The sequence below is a fragment of the Pygocentrus nattereri genome, chromosome 11 (genome assembly GCF_015220715.1).
Source record: "Pygocentrus nattereri isolate fPygNat1 chromosome 11, fPygNat1.pri, whole genome shotgun sequence".
NCBI classification, from domain to species: domain Eukaryota; kingdom Metazoa; phylum Chordata; class Actinopteri; order Characiformes; family Serrasalmidae; genus Pygocentrus; species Pygocentrus nattereri.
The window spans coordinates 31,332,812-31,353,903 of record NC_051221.1 but is presented as its reverse complement, the minus strand read 5'-3'; the positions used below and the strand labels follow the sequence as shown (position 1 = coordinate 31,353,903).

Genomic DNA, 21,092 nt, shown 5'->3' with positions numbered 1-21,092 from the left:
GTTCTGACGATTTATGCTGCCAGTGTTTTCACTCAGACGTGAGTGCCATGAGAAACCTTCTCGTGGACAGTGATGGATGCGAGAAGAAAACTGATGCTTTCTCTCCCTCTGGGTGCTGCTCAGCATGGGGAAAACCCAAACAAACAAAGAAGCAGAATGCCTCTCAGCCACATCCATTTGTGACCAAGAATTCCCATCACATGAATTCCTATATGAGGGTCTTTCAGATTAATGCTGTGAACAGGATATAACGTTCCAGTATTTCATATTAATACTTTATTACATAATGAGACAGTTGTTACTGTCTAATTATGTAACAAAGTATTAAATAACATACAGAGTTACAAAATTTCTACAAAATTACATTTACATTTAATTTATCATGCTGTATCGACAGGTTCAAATCTGCATTTTCTTCATTTTTCTGTTTGTTTTGAAGTTAAGTAATGATGAAACATGGTAAAATATGAAGGATATTTTCTTCTGCAAAACAAGAATGTACAGTCACTGCCATTTTACCATTGTGGTGGCAAATGGTGTCCCACAACTTTGAAGCCATGAAAATAAGTTCAAAATGACAATTAACCACAGAAAGTTGTTGTCCATGTCCTGTTTGTTCTACTCCTAAATTAACCAACAAAAACTATTATAATTCTTCTTCATTTTTTTTTATTTTAGTGTTTTTTTGCTGCTGTACATGAAAATCATAATTGTCACAGAAGTGATTTCACAGATGCTGAAGTTTTAGTTTCATGTAATTTTGTACCATATTTTATTCACAAAGAACATAGAACACATGTTGAAAGTGAGATATTCTACCATTTCATGAAAAATATTTGGTACTTAATTGCAGCAACACATCTCAAAAAAGTTGAGACAGGGTCATGTCTACCATTGTGTAGCATCCCCTCTTTAACAACTGGAATGTGAGGAGACCAGTTGCTGGAGTTTTGGGAAAGGAACTTCCCATTCTTGTCTGATGTTGGATTCTAGCTGTTCAACAGTCCTGGGTCCTCTTTGCTGGATTTTTCATTTTATGATGCACAATGTTTTCTAGTGGTGAAAGGTCTGAACTGCAGGTGGCCAGTTCAGCACCCAGACTCTTCTTCTACAAAGCCATGCTGTTATGATAGATACAGTATGTGGTTTAGCATTGTCTTGCTGAATTATGCAAGGCCTTCTCTGAAATAGACGTTGTCTGGATGGAAGCATATGTTGTTCTAAAACCTATATGTACTGTTTAGCATTGATAGTGCCTTTCCAGATGTGTAACCTGCCCACACCATAGGCATTAATGCAACCTCATACCATGAGAGATGCAGGCTTTTGAGCTGTGCACTGATAACAAGCTGGATTGTCCTGCTCCTTTTGAGTCTGCAGGACATGGAGCCCGTGGTTTCCAAAAAGGATTTCAAATTCTTATTCATCTGACCACAGAACAGGTTTCCATTTTGCCTCAGTCCATTTTAAATGAGCTTTGGCCCAGAGAAGACGGTGGCGTTTCTGGATTGTGTTGACACGTGTCTTCTTCTGTGTATGATACAGGTTTAACTTGCATTTGTGGATTACACAGTGAACTGTGTTCACAGACAATGATTTCTGGAAGTGTCCCTGAGCACATTCAGTGATTTCCAGTACCGATGCCTGTTTTTAACGCAGTGCCACCTGAGAGTCTGAAGATCACAAGCATCCAATACAGACCATCAGCCTTGTCCCTTGCATACAGGGATCTTTGCAATTTTACATTGAAGAACATTTTTCTGAAAGTGTTCCACAATTTTTTGCAGACTGGTGAACTGCCTCTCTAAAATTAGTTAGTTAGTTAGTTAGTTGCAAATTGCAAATTGCTCCTCTGGCTGCTTTTTATTAGTACCACTTACTTTTCCAGCCCTGTCCCAACTTTTTTGAGATATGTTGCTGCAATCAAGTTCTAAATGAGTTAATGTTTTTTCATGAAATGGTAAAATGTCTCACTCTCAACATCTGTCCTCTGTTCTACTGTGAATAAAAAATGGGTCTATGAGATTTGCAAATCATTGCATTCTGTTTTTATTTACATTTATTTACATTTCACACAGGTCTGTAGTGTTACAACTTTACTTGTTGAAAATCAGACTGTTTTACAGTTGAATTACAAGTTTCCATGCCTTGTTTGTCACTGCAATGGTACAATGACCCACTCGCTAACTATTCATAATAAAATAGCTCCTCTTCTAACTGTTACTACAAATACAGAAATTAGTATGATTGGAAGTTTAGAATCTGTACTTCTGGCATATTTTTCAGCTTTTTTCAAGAAATAGTTAAAATCAAATTATGCCATGCTTTTGTTGTTGGTGATGATAACTGTGACTTCTAAAGGTAACCTAGCCTATGTGCAGATGTACAAGTACAACTGGAAAAAGAAAATTCCAGCAACCACAATTATCTTGACTTAGTCAACTCATCTGCTAATTATCCAGGCCTTGCAGATTTGAGTCATGTTTGTCCGAACAGACACAATGCTTAGCTGTCATGTGCTGTGGCCATTTGAGAACATAGGCTTAGATTAATTACAACAAACAAAGTTGTCTTCATTTAAACGACCATATTTCAACAAGTGCAATTTTAATAAGATTGTGCAAGAATTGCAGTGACTAATTGCCATGTCAGTAGAAAATAATTTCATGCATCTCTTTGTCTGACATTTTGGAAACATTCTACTTTTTTCCAAATTACCCAAGCAGCCCATTCACATCTGAGTATGAACAAGCATTGTCTTTACAGTGACACAACTCATAAATGAGATTAAGTCCTTAGTCTCCTCAAATACCCAAGAGATATGGGATGGAAGACTTTCTGTGCAAGCTTGCAAATTTATTCCAGATGCTTTCTCATGACTTATCCTTTTCAGTTGTTTTAGTGCTGGGCAGTGTCTGACTCGCTGATGCCTCTCTCTATGCTTTGGCCACTGCAGGTCTACCGCCTCATCGTGACAAAGGGCCGCAGCTCGCTCTACATTAGCCCTGGGACTCTGCATGTGGGAACGGTTCTGGAAGAGTCGTCTTCAGCTAATGAGGAGCTCTTTGCAATGAAGACAGAAAGTGCTTTCATGTGGTACCAAATTTTACAGCTCTAGTGCCAAGGCAGACACAACTGAGGACTGGAGAGAACAATATGTAACAATGAGCAACTGCGTGAATCATCAGTGTGGATGTTTCATGAACACACACACACACACACACACACACACTCATATATATATCATGACATGATGTTAGCATTCCATAGAACCACGTCTGCCTGCTGTCTGCAGTACTCGTGGGGTGATGGTTTGAAAAGACACTTCTACCTCCAAGCGTACAGTTCACAACACTCTTGTCCAAACACCACAAGAACACAGAGAGCACAGTATCTGTATACTGATGTTTTTGGAAATTCTCTCCACCTGGACCGAAACCAGATTCATTAAATGTAGTGATTCTGACTGAATCAATGTTGCCACTAAACAGGAAATCAAGGAAATCAAATACAATATTCAGTATTTAACGTAAAAGGCACTAAAGCAGCCATGGTTTCTACACTACATTCCGAACAGCTTAATACAGTGACAGCTATACAGCTGTAGTTAGCCATATGTAAACACACACACACACACACACACACACACACACACACACACACACCTAAACAAGATGGTTCTTTAAAGTCATTTACTAAAGACAATGGTTTGTCTTTTGTCTATTTAGAACCATGAGTTTTATATAGAACCACGTCATGCTTTAATGGTTCTCTGCATGGTGAAATGGTTATACAGATTGATTGAGAATGTGTTGTATATGCTTCTCTATAGAACCTTTTTTGAAAATACTTCAAAATAGCACCAAAAAGGGTTCTATTCTTACAAGCTTGACATCTGCACAATTCCCTATTAGACAAATAGTGCGGTACTTGGATTTAAAAGCCTGAGTTTCATAAATGACATAGCACACTAGGGAGTAGGAAGCCATTTGAAATTTAGTCCTAATATCATGGGGAAACCATAAGAAAAAGTGTTTGTGGGGAACACTTAACAGAGTGGGAACAAAAGTGTGAAATTTCTAATCGAATGCTTTATGAAGTAAGCATTATCTCTTGCAAGGCAAAAACAGTTCTGTTAGCCAACAATAACATTTCCCTAGCTAGATTGTTTGCTTGTGTTATGTATCACTCCAGGCGTTAAAAGAGCATGGACTAGAGGAATTTGGGATCATTTGTTTGGAGCAGATTTTTGTTGCAATCCAGCATTAAAAGTTGTTCCCAGATATGCATGTTCTTCACAAGATCACGTCTGGCCCCACAAGACTATTCATTAGCGGAGCAAGGAAATATTAATAGTGCAAAACTATGTATGGTCCCAAAATGGGATTTGTTAAACAGCAAAAAGAAGCTTAAGCTAAACAAAGGTCTTATTTGAAAACGTTTATGTATGATATGCTCAGACGTCTTAATGACAGCTTGTATTACACAACTTGCTTAGCTAGCTAATTAACTCACTTGAACCCTGCTAGAATAACCAGCACAGATCAGCATAGCTAATCACCAACAAAGCCAGCACATGGAATTAATGCTGGTTTATGCTGTTTTTTCAGCAAGAAAGTTAGCCTAGCTGAGGGCCCTTTGAAGTTCCCTGGAAAAGCCAGCCCCTCTTCCTCTTGTGCTCCGAGCGACGATCTACATTGTACATGTTATGCATTTCTGTGCTATGAGGTGAAGTTCACAAAGGCATGTTAAAACCAGTATTAAAAAGAAGGGCTAACCAAATCTCCAGCTTATGGTGAAGAAATACAAAAATGTGGTGCCAGATCAGCATGAAAACTCAAATCAAAGCTCTTGTGGACTCTTCATGAAACAGTGGCACTCCGATAATGGTTCCAACTAACTCTTGAGGTGCATATGTATAAAGGTTCTCTGAAATTAGTCAGCTTTCTGAAACAAACACTGACTCATATGCTACAAGCTCAAGTGTCCATGTCTTCTGGGTTTTTCTTTTCAGCCTCAACCACGTTCACCTCAGTACGCTTAGTACTGTTAGCCCTTCCAATTCCTCTTGTACGAAGACATAACAACAATAACCTTTTGGTCACTGAAAACCTTTCTGTGATCTTTCCAAACAGCCCAGGATAAATAAAGCAAGTAGACATAGAGTCAAGTGAAGTCAGTTCTGCCACAAGAGAGAAAAAATAAGTCCATATACTTAGTGAGTGAAAAAAAAGGCTCATTCATCTAAAAGGATGAACAGAACATGAACAGCTTTCCTCCAGAAGGGCCATGTAAAGGCTGAGACAACCACAAAAGATGCAAGAGACTCTTAAAGGCTATCATCAACTGAACCAACATTGGAAGACTGGTGTCACAAACACCTAAGTGGAATAAGCATCTACACGCAGTTTCCAAGTTTTCCAGTCTTGTCTTCCTTCTCTCCCACACAGAGACACACATGCAACTGGTTTGTTAAAAATGAAAAAAAAAAGGCGGGAGAATCTTTCGTAACGCAAAATTAGGTCAGAAAACCACTTGAGGCAAATTCAATTTTCAGAGAATGAGGCCCCAGGGTTCAGTCTGTGTTCCCTAGGCATTGTTAGCCAGACACCAGAGTGTACTTACCCACAACCATGCCATGCTCAGAACGCTTAATGATGTCAAAGGAGTTTTGGACGTTTCCTTCAAGAATGTCATAGATAATTTCTGGGGAGTCCATGTGTGGATGATGAGATGGGGGTACAGATCTCAGGAAAACAATTTCTGTAGACGAAAATAAGAGAAAAAAAAAAGCATACAACAATGAATTCTTTGCATTTGGTTTGAAAGTCATTTTTGGCATATACATAAACCGAATCCTTTGAAACAATTTTGTCAGAGGAAATATATGCAGTATAATATTATTATTTTAAATCACATAGCACCTCATGGACCTGATTTGTAACTCAATCACTCACTCATGTTTAGCAGGCTGAAAATCCTCCACAAAGGGGACTTATTAGCACTCAAGTAGCTTTTGTTGCTTCATAAATGTGTCACATCAATGACAATTTGTGTACGTGTTTGTATTCCTGTACATACAGTGACTAACAATCAGTCTAATACTTTATGCCCTTGTAGAAAACATTGTAGACATAACATTGTAGATAGGCATTTATAACAAGATAAGTAGGGTAGGGTATAATCAACTAAGTGGGGCACTTTTTGCTAGATGCACCAGGAGCTCAAACTATGACAACATCCAAAATGACATGGCCAATGAAAACAAATGCTAAATGATAAAGGTAATTATTCATGATAGGTACATTTATTTTGCTCTTGTTGCTCCAAGAGCAATGAAATTTACATCTCTAAACTCATCTTAATTATTATCCAGAATAATTCTGGGTGAAATAGATACTGTACCCTCTGGTTTGGTGAACTCTCTAAAGGTGGGCAGGGAGATGACAGTGTGTGAAATGGAGTGAACAGGGTCCAGCACACATGAGATGTCGTTGGGCTGACAGGACTTTATACAGCGGATGGTGTCAGAGCGATCAACCCTTGCTCTGCTGAAAGAAAAGGAGAAAAAGCATGCCTTCACAATGCATTGCACTGGACAAATGCTGAGCTAACACAGATTCTTACTCTGTCATTATCAATCTTGGTTATTCGCTACAACATTCGAGAACACAATTCCTGATGGCAGCTTGTAACGGAATTAAAAAAAAAATCCTTTCAAAACTGGGGGCACACAACAACGGGGAGCCTTCCAGTGCAACTTACCACAGAACCCAATGCCCAGCAGGCGAGTGAAATGTCCACTACATAAATATTATTTGCACAAATAGTGTGCATTCTTAAAATGGGACCTGCAAGTTAGACAATCATGTTTTGGGGGTAGGAATCAGAATAGAGTCAAGCAAGAGGCCAAAAATCACACCAGGAAAGAGACTTTGGTGGTCAAGTTTCCTGTTAGCCACTCATAGTTTCAATGCATTTTGCCTGTCAGGGTGAAGCTCTGACACTGATCTAAAGCCTGTTCAAGAAAATATTTGGTTTTGTGGAGCGGTCCCAGCGTTCATATCCAATAATCTCATGTGTAGGATTTATGGGCAGAGGGAGTTTTATATCCTTGGAGAGCCTGACTAGACAACTCCCCTGTCTTTGTAGGCCTGTGCAATGGGCTTATTTAAGACTTTGTTTGTGTCTCTGGATAATCGGAGGCAGCTCTAGTAGAAAGCCGGGACAATGTGAGTGAAAACGGCCATGTTCCCTATATGATTTTCTCCCTGGAATAGGAGTCCTACTTATGACAATGGAGTCTTAAAGTGAGACATTGCATCTTTAAGGTCACTTCTGTTCTCAGAATTGTATTAGTGAAGATGTAAAAGTGTAAAATGCATAATCTTTTTTCAAAAACATGACGTTCTTAAACAACTATCCTGCTTGTTTCCAAGACACACCTGCATCATTTGTTTGTTGATTTACCCCATGTGCCATACATGCATAGCAAATGATTGCAAGCTGATTCCATACAGAAATTAGATGAGCTTGTATGAGCCAGCCTGATGCGATTACTGACATGTACAGACTATTACTGGATTTCTTTACCAACTACTGTTCAACGATTTCATTCTATTTGTGAACAACACTAACGCACACACATAAAAGGGGTGACTATTTGGCCTCTAATTCGCAAAAGAAAGTGCACAGTGTTCCAGTGGTGTTAGGACTGTGATCTCTCTGAGCCACTGTGATTAGTTATCCTTCCATTGCTGCTTTCTTTCATCGGGCTCTAGAAGCTGGAGCTAAACCCCAAGGCCTGGATTAGGTTACGGGCCTTCTTTCATGCTGAGAGGGGAGAAGCCCCTGACAGAAAAGTCAAGCCACCACTGGGCATGGACTTGTAATTAGCAATTAGCGGGCGGGTCCACGTTTTGCTTAGAGCGGAGCCAAAACCACAAGATGTTCTCCTCACTTATAATAGCACGCCTCGTGCACGGCACGCACAGGAGAGCCCAGTGGGTTCTCGGGCGGGAAACGTCATGACGGACCACGAGCTGGATTCATGAGGACATAAAACCCTGAGGTGAACTGCCACTTTAAAGTCGACATCTAGTGACATCAAACGTGGACATCAAAGGCAGGTCAAGCATATGGGGGCTTGATTGCGGCTTGGGATGCTGCATGAGGCCATCAAAGTTATCATGCACTGCAGTCACGTGGCCAAAAGCAAGAACTCTCCATTTCTAGAAGAAAAAAAAAACACTTTTTTTGGACAGGAGTCCTTATGGTCAAGCACAAGTTCTTTTTTTTCTTTCCCTCACTGGTAATTATTATTTATAGTCAGAGTGTTGATAAAGCCCCAACACAAACTCTGCGGGCCCTCATTCTTGGTGTGCAGTGGTGATGCTGCTGCGCCACAAATTGGTGCAGACCACCGTCCAGAACCCAGAGGCCCATAACTCACTGTCAGAAAGTAAGCAGGGGGAAAAAAGAGGAGCATGGCCATGCTTTTTAAAAGCTGGATTTTGAGGACATGGCCCTGGCTGACAGTGAGGAGAAGTGCACCTCTCGCGGTGTAATCGCCCTACGCCCCGAAGAACCTGAACGCTGATTTGATTTATGGCGTTCAAAACTCAGTCTCAGCTCTTTTCACTCAACAGTTCTTTCGAGTACTCCATCACTTGAGACAGGCTTTTCCTGCTCTATTATCATGGATGAGTACAATCAGTACTGCTGAATCGATTCAGTTTCGTCCAATAAGAGTCCATCTTATTGGACTAGACTTTAACTTTCTTCCCTTGATTTTTTATGTTGGAAAATGTCAATGGTTAGGTCATTGAATGCAGTTTTATTGAATTTACATTAACCCTGTATGAACAGGATCTCTCAGTTTTTTCTTTAAAGTGGTATGCAACACAAGATATCCACAGCTGCCATTATCTCCATATGAATCGACAACACTGGACTTGCTTTTCCCAAAAGCTCCATCTAGTGGCTCAAAGGCTATCAACATAGTGTAATGGACATAATTTAAAGTAGGCCTTAAAAAAACTAACACTATCACTGACACTACATAGAGACAGAATGAGACGACCCTATTCAGAGATATGGGAGAGTAGGTCACTAACACACATCTAGTTAACCAGATTTAAGCCGAACGTCACCTTTGTACATTCCCAAAGCACTGTCATATGCAAATTTTGACAGCAATAAAACAAGATTCAGTCTGTTTTTGTACCTTTTTTTGTGTGTGTGTTTTTGATTGCTGAACTGTGTATAAGATACAGATTCACTTCTATTTTATAGCATAACACTAACAATAACACTCTTGGGGGATGTAATATAGCAGTGTTTTGAACACAGTGTGTGCTAGTCAGGCTAAAGTACAGGTGCTACACTGCGCAGTTGTTACAGTGTTACAACAAAGCCTCCCAATGTAAATGAGGAGAAAAGTCCAAATCGCTACTGTTGGAACAAAAACTTGTATCTCCAAAATTACAAGTATACAAGAGAAAGAAAAAACACCTTTACTTCTGATGTAAGTCTATGTAACCAGGCCTTTTTCCAACTCACTTTGGGCTGTTTTTTCTGGTCCATTCATCATGAAATTTATCCACAATGCAAAGAGTAAGATGCATTTTTAAACTATGTGAAAAACTGTGACAAAAACATGGATTGAGATTTGTTCCGATAGCAGCGATATCCTCCCACATATTTTATTAACAAATTAGTCAAAAATGTACCACAGATGTCATGAAAATATATATCTTTTTATATATCTTTTCACTAATCAAATGTATTTTGTTGCAGATATTCAACATATTTAGAATGGAAAGCTTATCTGGCTCAACAATTATTAAAATTATTATTCAAAGGCCAAAATGTGTTAGGTTGTGCGCTGCTCTCCCCTACTGCTAATAGAATTCAGAAATCTTTTTCACGCCTGTGTGCTTGGACTATATATGTGTTAAAGAGAAAAAATAGCTAGAAGAAATACATTTTATTTAAAAAATGGAATGGTACATAAATGGGACAACACAGACAGTAAAAGAATCAAAGCACTAAATGTTCTTCTCAGAAATCCCCTTAGAAATATATGATCTATCATCACACACTGCCTTAATATGAAGACACTATGGAAAACTCACCTATTTTAATTTTGTATTATTCAACACAATTGTACCACTATTCTTCGTCTACTACTGCAACACTACTCAAAAGTTCTTGTCTAACGGTAACCCTACCAGTGACTCTAACACGTTTAACAGCACATGAGTTGTAGCTATCAATTTGTGCAGTATATGGGGAATTTCGGTACTAAACCTCTTAATCCAGATAATCAGAATGATTACTAATAGTTTTTTCCTCATTTCACTCATGGATTAAATTGCTAAGGTCTTCTTGTGTTACAAACACTCGTATTTTGGACAGGTAGGTGCTGAGACTTCCATAGCGCCACAGTTTCATTTCCAGTGAGATCTCAAAGTCCTGAGGCACAGTGATGGGCTTCTGAACCACTATCACGCCTCCATTCTCTACCCTCTCTGCAGCAAAGTAGCCTGCCTCGTTCCCATCCACTATGGCCACCTGGAGGTTGTCGCTGAGCATAGTAGTGGAGGGGCCCATGCGGAAGATGTTGGTGGGTACGGGGATGTTGGTGGGAAAAGTGAGGTGGTAGTAGGTTATTCTCAGAGGCAAGGCCAGACACTCATTACTCTGATTGCAAGGCAAGCGTTCACAGCGACTGCAAATGGGAGACAAAGAGATGGAGAGAAGAGGGGGAAGGAGAGGAGACAGGGAAGAGTTAGGGCGATGCAGTGCTTGACATGCGGTGAAGGAAGGGGGTGAGGGGAGTGGCACACACAGTGACTTTGAAGTATCCTGCCTAATGCTTGTCATTTCAAGGCAGGGCTCTTAATTGATTTATTCATGCTTTGCTCACAAATGCATTCTGTTGTTGCAACTGGCCAAATTTTACAGAACACTGTGAAAAATCCCATTCAGCGAAAAGAGACGACTTCCAGCCTAGCTTTGATTAGCTACATCGACAAAAGTCCTACTCAGCAGTGTAGTGTTTTAAGCTGGATGCTTAATGTTAGGCAGCCATTCTAAAGAAAGACTAACTAGATTGAATGGATTGTTTGCTGCACAATAGTCACTATGAAAGAACACATTTGTGAGCAGAGCAAGAATAGGTCAAATAACACTTAATGCTAAGGAGCACAGTATATTATGTCTTGCATGTAAATCTTGTGCTTTATTAATTTATGTATTACTTAGCATGCTTAAGATTGGCAGATTTCTTGAACTGTATTAAAGTCCAAGTTTTCCAGTTTCTAGCTTTAAAGCTAGAGTTACACAGGCTACATGTAAGGCATTGTTACTCCATTCCATGCAGTGTTCCAATGTACAAAACAAATGCACTGCAGTCAGACCTCAAATATATTATTATGAGTATTCAATCATTTAAAACATACAGCAGGCCCAAAAGGCATTTAGACATTTGTGCTACGTTTGATAATGTATTATGTTAATTATGTTGTGAAACAAAATGTCAAATCAAGAGGCATTTATTTTAAATAGAGCATTCTTCTTGGCAAATAATTCTCAAGAATTATTCTGATCAAAAGATGCTTATTATTTGGCCAGTTTATTTGCAGACATCTGCAGGTTTGCCATTAAATATGCCTTCTAAGGTCATGATCCCATCATGGAACACAAGCTCACCAACACCACTGGAAGAATAACAGCCCTTGGCTTTGACTTTTCGGTTTGAATTCTTCTCCAGGTTTTCTCCACACAACGAGTCTACCATCAAAGAGTTTTTCCTCTGAAACTAATATTGTTTTGATAAACATTTTATGAAACAACCAAAAAGATTACCAATGGTCAAACTGTCCAAATACTTTCTGGGGCCACTGTATGTGCAATCATCTGAGGCCACATCACATATGGCAGCAAATTCATTGTACTTACGTTTCGCCTGAGCGCCTGTAATTAGGAGGACATTCGAAGCTCAGGCATCGTAACCCTCCCTGAACATTAAAGCAGCTCTCTGTCTCTGAGCAAGTGTGTGTCCCTGTCACACACTCATCAACATCTGTTTATGAGTAAGAGACAGACCAAATCAACAGTATTAACAGTCTCCTTATTCATCATACAGTTTAATCAGTGATATGAGAAAACAGAGTGCTAAAGGAACAGGAGCTGAATTGTTTGAGGTAAGCACTGATAATGTCTGCTGTACTGGTGAAAGTCAAGTTCATACATGTACGTCGTATGCAAAAGTTTGGGTACGTGTGGTCAAATTCCGTTTTTTTAGGATTTTATATGTGAGAATAAGTTAAAACATTCTCCACAGAGAACATACTTCTGTACATTGTAATGCACAGTTACTGTTTTTTATTTGCTGAATGTAACATATAATAAAATGTCAAATGTGGCCTGTGCAAAAGTTACAGCACATTTGGTATGCTACTTCTCTATGGCACTTATATGTTACTTCTTATATGTTACTTCTATTTTAATTATTTAAAATTTTTTGCATTAAAATTTACTCAAAATGTGAAAATAAGTTAATGCATCCTATACATGCATTACACACATTTGCACATTGTAATGTACAACTACTGCTTATTTGCTGAATGTAACATATTTGGAAAATAATAAATCATAAAATGTGCAAAAGTTATGGCACATTTTATATGTTATGTCATTTTTTTCCCATTTTTTGCCTTAAAATTTAGACAAATTCCATATTTTAAGTATGTTATTATTATTATTATTATTGTATATTTTTCCTTTAGAGGATGTTAACTTATTTGTGCTTAGAAAATCAACAAAACTAGTCATTTAAATAGTTATTATAGGTTCTATACCCTGGCAGCTACGTCCATTAAGGGCGAGGGTGTAGCCTTTAGCTGGGCATGTGCAGTGGAAACTGCCTGGTGTATTGTGGCATCGGTAGGAACATATATGTCCACCAGTGGGCAGAGCACACTCATCAATGTCTGAGGGAAGAGACAACATTGCTGTTAAATTCATATGTCTGTATGTACAAAGTCATACATTAAAATCGATGTTTAATCTCTCATATAATACAAATTCATGGACTGAAAGTAACATATGACCTCTTCTACACACCTTCACATGTAATTCCATCCACGTCACTGAGTTGGTAGCCTCGACGGCAGTAGCACTGGTACGATCCATAAACATTGGCACACTCTTGACTGCAGGGGTTACTTTCACACTCATTAAGGTCTGCATGTTAATCAGAGGGAGAGAATGGTTATCATTTTGACCTTCAATAATGTGTTTTTATTCAAAGCCTCAATGATCTCCTGGTCTGTAAAGCAGGTAACCTGACAGGTTTAGTTCTATTTTAACCTATTACACTTGATACATCTAACCAGCACCTTATCTGAATATTAGAGTCACAAAACTCTGCAATGAGTGAATCCCCAGGAACAGGGCTAAGTCTTTCCTTACCATCACAATTCCTGCCATCACTGGCCAGCTTGAAACCTGTTGTGCAACTGCACTTATAGGAGCCCAAAACGTTTTCACACTTGTGTGCACATAGACGACCAGGATAATGTCGGCACTCGTTAATATCTGTATTCCAGAAAAAGGGAGAACACACATGGTAGTCCAGTAAAAACAGAATGAAGAAGAAAAGCAGAAAATAGTGTTTACAGATGACTATAAAACCTGCTCACAGTGTGAAAACCTTAACACCATTCTGTGCTGTAGGTCACATAATATGTTGCTGGTATTACATTGTGTGCCTTTGGCTGTGTCTCCTTTACTTTAAAATTAAAATCTGTGCCTGAAGTAGTTAGGCCAGGTGAATGTTGACACTGGGCAGTAAAATGGATCAGCACATGGAACTGGAGCATTCTGTGTTGTTAAAGAAGCACAATGATACATTTATTGTCGGATGCACTGTGACAGTTTAAGAATGGAATTCAGATTGAGGGCTTATTTTGGATTTGTTTCACCAGAGTAACATGCATGTTAACCATTAGGGACAGTAAACCTTATATTCACAGGTTTAGAAAGTTATCTGTACACACTCACACCACGTTTATTTCCTGGCTTTTTTTTCTAATGTGCACAAATATATGCTTTCTCACTGTACAGCTAAAGAATTTCACACAAATCAGTACCACCAACAGTCCAATTAAATACATTTTTACACTCGTTAGTCTAATAAAACAGCAAGTGAAAAACAAATCTGACAGGATTATTGATGTTAATGGTTCAAAGTTTATGGGCAAAGCTGTATTACTACATTTCCTGTATACCAGCCTTATATGAAGAAAATATATGTTAGTAACAGAGATTGATTGACACTAACTGAAGTACAGTGATACTTGAAAGTTTGTGAAGCCTTTAGGATTTTCTATATTTCTGCGTAAATACGACCTAAAACATCATCAGATTTTCACACAAGTCCTAAAAGTAGATAAAGAGAACCAAATTAAACAAATGAGACAAAAATATTATACTTTTTGTTTGAATGAACATGAACATTTGTTAATTGAGGAGAATTATCCAATATTACATATATGTGAGTGGCAAAAGTATATGAACCTGTAGGATTAGCAGTTAATTTGAAGGTGAAATTAGAGTCAGGTGTTTTCAATCAATGGGATGACAATCAGGTGTGAGTGGGCACCCTGTTTTATTTAAAGAACAGGGATCTATAAAAGTCTGCTCTTCGCAACACATGACTATGTAAGCGTATCATGGCCTGAACAAAGGAGATTTCTGAGGACCTCAGAAAAAGAGTTGTCGATGCTCATCAGGTTGGAAAAGGTTACAAAACCATCTCTAAAGAGTTTGGACTCCACCAATCCACATTCAGGCAGATTGTGTAGAAATGGAGGAAATTCCAGACCATTGTTACCCTCCCCAGGAGTCACACAGGACCCCAGGGTAACTTCTAAGCAAGTGAAGGCCTCTCTCACATTGTCTAATGTTAATGTTCATGTGAACACCATCAGGAGAACACTGAACAACAATGGTATGCATGGCAGGGTTGCAAGGAGAAAGCCACTGCTCTACAAAAAGAACATTGCTGCTCGTCTGCAGTTTGCTAAAGGTCACATGGACAAGCCAGAAGGCTTTTGGAAGAATATTTTGTGGATGGATGAGACCAAAATAGAACTTTTTGGTTTAAATGAAAAGCGTTATTTGGAGAAAGGAAAACACTGCATTCCTGTATATGAACCTTATCCCATCTGTGAAACATGGTGGTGGTAGTATCATGGTTTGGGCCTGTTTTGCTGCATGATGAAACAATGAATTCTGAATTATACCAAAGAATTCTAAAGGAAAATGTCAGGACATCTGTCCATGAACTGAATCTCAAGAGAAGGTGGGTCATGCAGCAAGACAACGACCCTAAGCACACAAGTCATTCTACCAAAGAATAGTTAAAGAAGAATAAAGATAATCTTTTGGAATGGCCAAGTCAAAGTCCTGACCTTAAACCCATCGAAATGTTGTGGAAGGCCCTGAAGCGAGCAGTTAATGTGTGGAAACCCACCAACATCCCAGAATGGAAGCTGTTCTGTACGGAGAAATGGGCTAAAATTCCGCCAAGCCGGTGTGCAGTTACAACAGTTACCGGAAACATTTAGTTGCAGTTATTGCATACTGAAAGCAAAGGTTCACTTTTTATATATTTAATATGTAATATTGGATCATTTTCCTTAATAAACAAACGACCAAGCATAATATTTTTGTGTTATTTGTTTAACTGGGTTCTCTTTGTCTACTTTTAGGACTTTTGTTTTAGGTCATATTTATGCAGAAATATAGAAAATTCAAAAGCGTTCACAAACTTTCCAGCACCACTGTATATACACTATATATCTTAAATTATGCAGACATTCCTTCTAATGAGTAAATTCAGATACTTTAACATTGACCTTAAAGCTGACACAGGGGGTTAATTACACACATACAGCTCATATAATCTCCGTAGAACACCATTACTACTAATGGGCTGTACATGAGCCTAGGTCCCTATTCCCATTGTCACACATTAGCTAGAGGGGTATAATGCCCCCCCAGCACTGGGCTGTGGAGCAGTGACAGGGTGCTCTCTACAGTGATGGAAGTCTGTGATCCAGTACTAATCATCCAGCATCAGGACCTGACCTCACATATGCTTTTGTGGCCGAATACAATCAAATCCTCACAGCAATGTATAGTAGTAGTGTTATGCAGATGCTATATTAAAGAAAGTAATGTTGTTTTATCATATGGTTGCCTTTAACATATGGTTAAACTTTTCATACTGGAGGGGCAGTGAGTCTTGAAATAGAGAGAGAAAGAGAAAGAATGTTGTGAACTGCATGGACTCTCACCCTCACAAACCCTGCTGATGCTGTTGAAAGTAAAGCCACTTTTGCATTCACAGCGGTAAGAGCCCAGCACATTAACACAGCCATGACCAGCACACGCATTATCTGGCAATGCACACTCATCAATATCTGAGGAACACACACAAAATACAACACGGCTGAGCTTTCATTTTACAGGAACAGAATGGCTCAAAAAAATGTGTAAATTTTACATTTATGTAATAATCAAGAAGCGAATTAATCTACTGATATTTTTTGCCGTACCAACGCATCGTGTGCCCTCCTCATTAAGGTGGTAGCCACGACCACAGCTGAGAGAGTTCCTCTGGCAGGTGTACGAGCCAACAGTGTTGAAACACACCTGGCCAGGTGGACAGGGCCCTGAAGCACTCAGACACTCATTTATATCTGAGGCAGACATAAGAGAGAAATTAGAGACCTTATAGAATAGTCTTGGATTGTTAAACATAATATATACAATGTATATTACTGATCCTCCATTAAAGAGAAGATGGTATTTCTATCACTCTAAGACTGTTGCTGTTCATAACAGATTATCTGCTTGGTTGCTAAGAGATAAAGTGGGAAATCCAGACTAAATCTAGCATTTAATATGCAATGTTATGAAAGTATTTTACAGCACATTAGTGCACACAGCATTTGGACAGAGTTCATGATGTTGCATAATTTTCCTCGTTTTGTCCGTGTTCTCTCATTACCATACTCAACCACTGGAAATTTCTACAGCAGGACTACTAGCCGCACATCTAGAGGCTAAGAAATACGTCTGTGGCACTACCTATCATTTTTGATATAGGACTAACCTCAAAAAGTTGTGAAACTTTTTTCTTTGTTAAAGAAATAATTCAGTTGGAGAATTAACCAACTATCGAAACAAATTACAAACAGTCAGCTCCCAAGTATCCACTGCAAAACACTTGTAGGATTTCAAAACTTACTACAACCTTCAATATACATCATCATATGAATTATGACTCCTTCATGCCACAATCAACCTGCATGTAAACATTTAAAGCTAATATTCACCATCACAGTCATAGATTTGTAAATTAGGTTTTGTTATAATGTTTGCAAGAAAGTTATACTGCTGTGTTTTATTCAATTAGTACAGTTTAAAACAGCAATAACATAAACAGATTTAATGTGTAGCTTTAATATTTTATTCTTAGTGTGGCTTTATGAGGTTAACTCATGCATGCTTCCTTGGGTGTTCAGGACATGCTCACTCTTGTTCTGAAATCTCTGAGAGTGACCTTAGTTTTGTTATTATATGTAAACCTTTAACACATTAATAAGACAGTTGTAAACATGAACCAATCATCACCGATGCAGCTGCCCAGGGCATCCTGTATGAATCCTGCACGGCACTGCACTTTGGGCCGGCAGCGAAAGGAGCCTGGGATGTTCTGGCATGCAAAGTCCTGAGGACAGTTATGAGTGCCTGTCTCACACTCATCAATATCTAAAAAACAGAAAAGAACACTTGATTTAAAGCACATTTCTGTCTTCTGTTTCTTTTAAGGCTAAGGTGAGAGATTTTGCTGAAACAAGTGAAATCAGATTATGCAAACAGTCTGAATGTAAGGGGCATTTTTAATATACTGTCATTTAATCCTTGCAGATGTATTCAGTTATTTATCTTAAGCCTTAAAGGATTAAGATGAAGACATGTATATATAATTATTTAAACAGAATTCCATAATTCTCATAAAGAGTTACATTTATAATTTGAATCTTAATAAAATGTCTCATACATACAAACACAAATATGACATTGACAGTTTTGAATCTGCAGTTTCGGCCACTTGCTCAAATGAGCTGAAGTGTATAGTATGAAATAGTGTGAAAGTAAAATAACTGAAATCAAATTACAACATGCTGATAACAGTGAGCTCTGCAGGGTTAATCAGCAATTACTGTATGATGCCATAAGTTATACAACAGTTAATTCTGATGACATGGTCTGATTGCTTGAGAGTCATTGTAGCCAAGCTGATATCTGTAATAACAAAACATTTCTTTCACAATAACTGCATTCCACTTAACACTGGTTGCTAAGTAGACTCCTTTTATGCAGCAGCTAATTGTTACTACATTTCTGCTTTAGCATATATAAAATCAGAAAATGGATACATTAAATAACTACTAGAAGATAATAATGAATTAATTAAGATAAGTCAAAATTATAAGGTAGCCCAGTAGCTAACTTCTTTAAGTTAAAACACCAATGTTTTTTACAGTATGCAGCCTGTTTGGTCAGATTCTGAGGAAAATTCCAAACCTTTTAATGCCCTTAAACAAGCTGTACAGCCAGCATCCTTTACCACATGCATTAGACCAACTCGGGATGTTGTGTGCAATCTATTACTTAGCCCCTTAAAATCCCAGGCTTATTACATACTGAGGCTTATTTTTCAGCAAATACAGGGACTGTAATGCAAACTGGCTGATCTATTCTTAGGTTATAGAGTGTGTAATAAAACTTTAAGTACCTAAAATGGAACTAACAAGTTATATATTTAAGAGACACTGATGGAAGCCCATATACTGATGTAACTGATCTTTTTTACTTAAGTTAAAACTTAAACTTTCAGAAAAGCTTTTGGTAACACTGAATGCTACTACAAAACAGTGACATAACTGAGCTGTGTTGATAGATTATGTCCAGTAGTATGACAGCATAATGTTGTAATTACCGGTAATTGTAATGACAGATGCATTAGTCAGAACCTTTCCTTCCAAAAAAGCTACTATTTTGGAGATACTTGTTATGTTTTCTTTCCTTTGTTTGGACATCAATGACATCACATCTTCAATTACATGTTTATTGGAAAGCACACTGTTATCCATTTATATATACTTTACTATACTATATATAACATTTTCAAATCATATGTCTGAACATTCACAGCATAGTTAAATGGGTAATGGTGCATGTCACCTTTGCAGCTGTTGCTGTCAGTGAGCTCGTAGCCTGTGCCACAGCTGACCACCCTCTGGCAGCGGAATGACCCCAGAGTGTTAATACAGCGCTCACCAGGTTGACAGTGATGAGAGCCCAGCAAACACTCATTAATGTCTACAGAGAGAGTAAAGTGATCAAGTGAGAGTGCACAGAGAAGAGTCATATCTTTTGATTACACTGCAACGAATCTTCTAAACAGATGTATGTAGGATATATGAATAATCATTTATGCTTGCATTGGCTTTTCTGAAAGATTTTAGTGTTTGACAATCAATGTGCAAACTGGATGAAGTGAGATTATTTGTGTTAGCCCTACCATCACAGTTTTTTCCATCTGGTTTGAGTTTGTACCCACGAAAACAGACACAGGCAACTCCTTCACAACGCTGAGCACAGTTCCCAGGTCCAACTGCTCATATACATACATACAGAGTCAATATTTTCACATAAATCTCTTTTGAATTATGATGCATGTGAAACTATCATGCACGGTACGAACAAGAGGGTGACTTAGCACTCACCTTTGCACTTCTCACTAGGATTGGACTGTGCCGCATCACTAGAGCTTCCCTCTGGAGATGATATAAATAAACACTTAAAATGGGTAAATTAAAAAATGCGACTTCTGTCTGCAGAAGAAAGGAAGACTTTCAATAATCTTCAGGTACAGAGCTACTGAGAGACCACTAGAGGGCAGCAGAGTTCTTACTGATTGGTAACTTTCCCGTCTCAGACTGTAGTGTCAGTGCAGGACAGCAGTTCCTAGCCCTGGTCCTAAAGTATCCCTGTCTTGCTAATTTTCTATTTTTCAGACACATCCTTTTCAGCTCAGGAACAGCAAATTAGTTAGAGAAGGTATATTAGAGGGGAGAAAGCCCCAAAATTAGTAGAGCAAGCCTACTGTACAACTAATGTTCTCATTGCCCTCTCTCTGTAAATGATAATTGCTGTATCCCCTTGTTTGCTATGTAACTGAATCAAGGCCAATTGTAGCATGTAAAGACTGCATGAAGCCTTGTTTTATACTCTTCTCAGATGTTGAATTGGTTGAAAGAGTAAAATATGTCTCCTTTAAAACATTTTATTCACTCTCTCGTATATACAATCCATTTATGGAAACTAAGTTGCAAAATCAGCTTATTTTAAATTCAATATCTTTGTAATCTCACAAAACCAACACATTTACACATTTACACCTACTCAGCCTTCAGCAGGTCGATTCACACTGAAGTTCTAAAGAGTGAAGTAAACAGCTATGTAATCCATTAATGGATTTATATCAATACATTCTGTTGAGTAGAGATGTACTGAACATCAATTTTTTTGGGATTTTTACCCGATTTTTCTCCCCAATTTAGTTGTTTCCAATTCCACCCGCTAGTTAGGACTCCCCCAATCACTACTACAAACTACTAGGTACTACCAACACTAGGAGAATGAAGGCTATCACAGGCTTCCTCTGTAAAACCAACCACCGCTTCTTTATGAACTGCCGCTCACGCAACATCACAGCCAAACGTGCTCGGAGGAAAGCGCCAAGCACCAGATCGGTTACGTCAGCTAACAGACACCTGCGCTGACTAGCGTTGAGTGATGGGGGAAGAAGGAGGGGACATCTTACCCACCCAGAGAGAGCAAAGTCTATTGTGCTCTCTTGGACTCCTGGCTACGGGTGGCTGTAGCATAACCAGGGATCGAACTCATGATCTCCTGATTATAGGGCCAATGCTTAAGATGGT

The 21,092-nt window shown here is 38.6% G+C and overlaps 1 protein-coding gene across 3 annotated transcripts in view; it reads right to left on the bottom strand.

Annotated features, from left to right (window-relative positions):
* Positions 1 to 21,092, bottom strand: part of fbln1 (fibulin 1) — a 40,776-nt gene that overhangs the window by 8,783 nt on the left and 10,901 nt on the right. Inside the window, exons 5-16 of one of the 3 annotated variants that reach the window (XM_017701184.2) lie at positions 19,875 to 19,925; positions 19,670 to 19,762; positions 19,330 to 19,467; positions 17,713 to 17,850; positions 16,632 to 16,775; positions 16,371 to 16,496; positions 13,480 to 13,605; positions 13,132 to 13,251; positions 12,867 to 12,998; positions 11,965 to 12,088; positions 6,406 to 6,551; positions 5,626 to 5,763 (exon numbers count right to left, since the gene is read on the bottom strand). In XM_017701184.2, coding sequence (XP_017556673.1) covers positions 5,626 to 5,763; positions 6,406 to 6,551; positions 11,965 to 12,088; positions 12,867 to 12,998; positions 13,132 to 13,251; positions 13,480 to 13,605; positions 16,371 to 16,496; positions 16,632 to 16,775; positions 17,713 to 17,850; positions 19,330 to 19,467; positions 19,670 to 19,762; positions 19,875 to 19,925 — 1,476 coding nt within the window. Of the gene's footprint in view, positions 1 to 5,625; positions 5,764 to 6,405; positions 6,552 to 9,973; positions 10,733 to 11,964; positions 12,089 to 12,866; positions 12,999 to 13,131; positions 13,252 to 13,479; positions 13,606 to 16,370; positions 16,497 to 16,631; positions 16,776 to 17,712; positions 17,851 to 19,329; positions 19,468 to 19,669; positions 19,763 to 19,874; positions 19,926 to 21,092 lie in introns of those variants that run through there. The other 2 variants (XM_017701185.2, XM_017701186.2) reach the window with 2 other exon arrangements.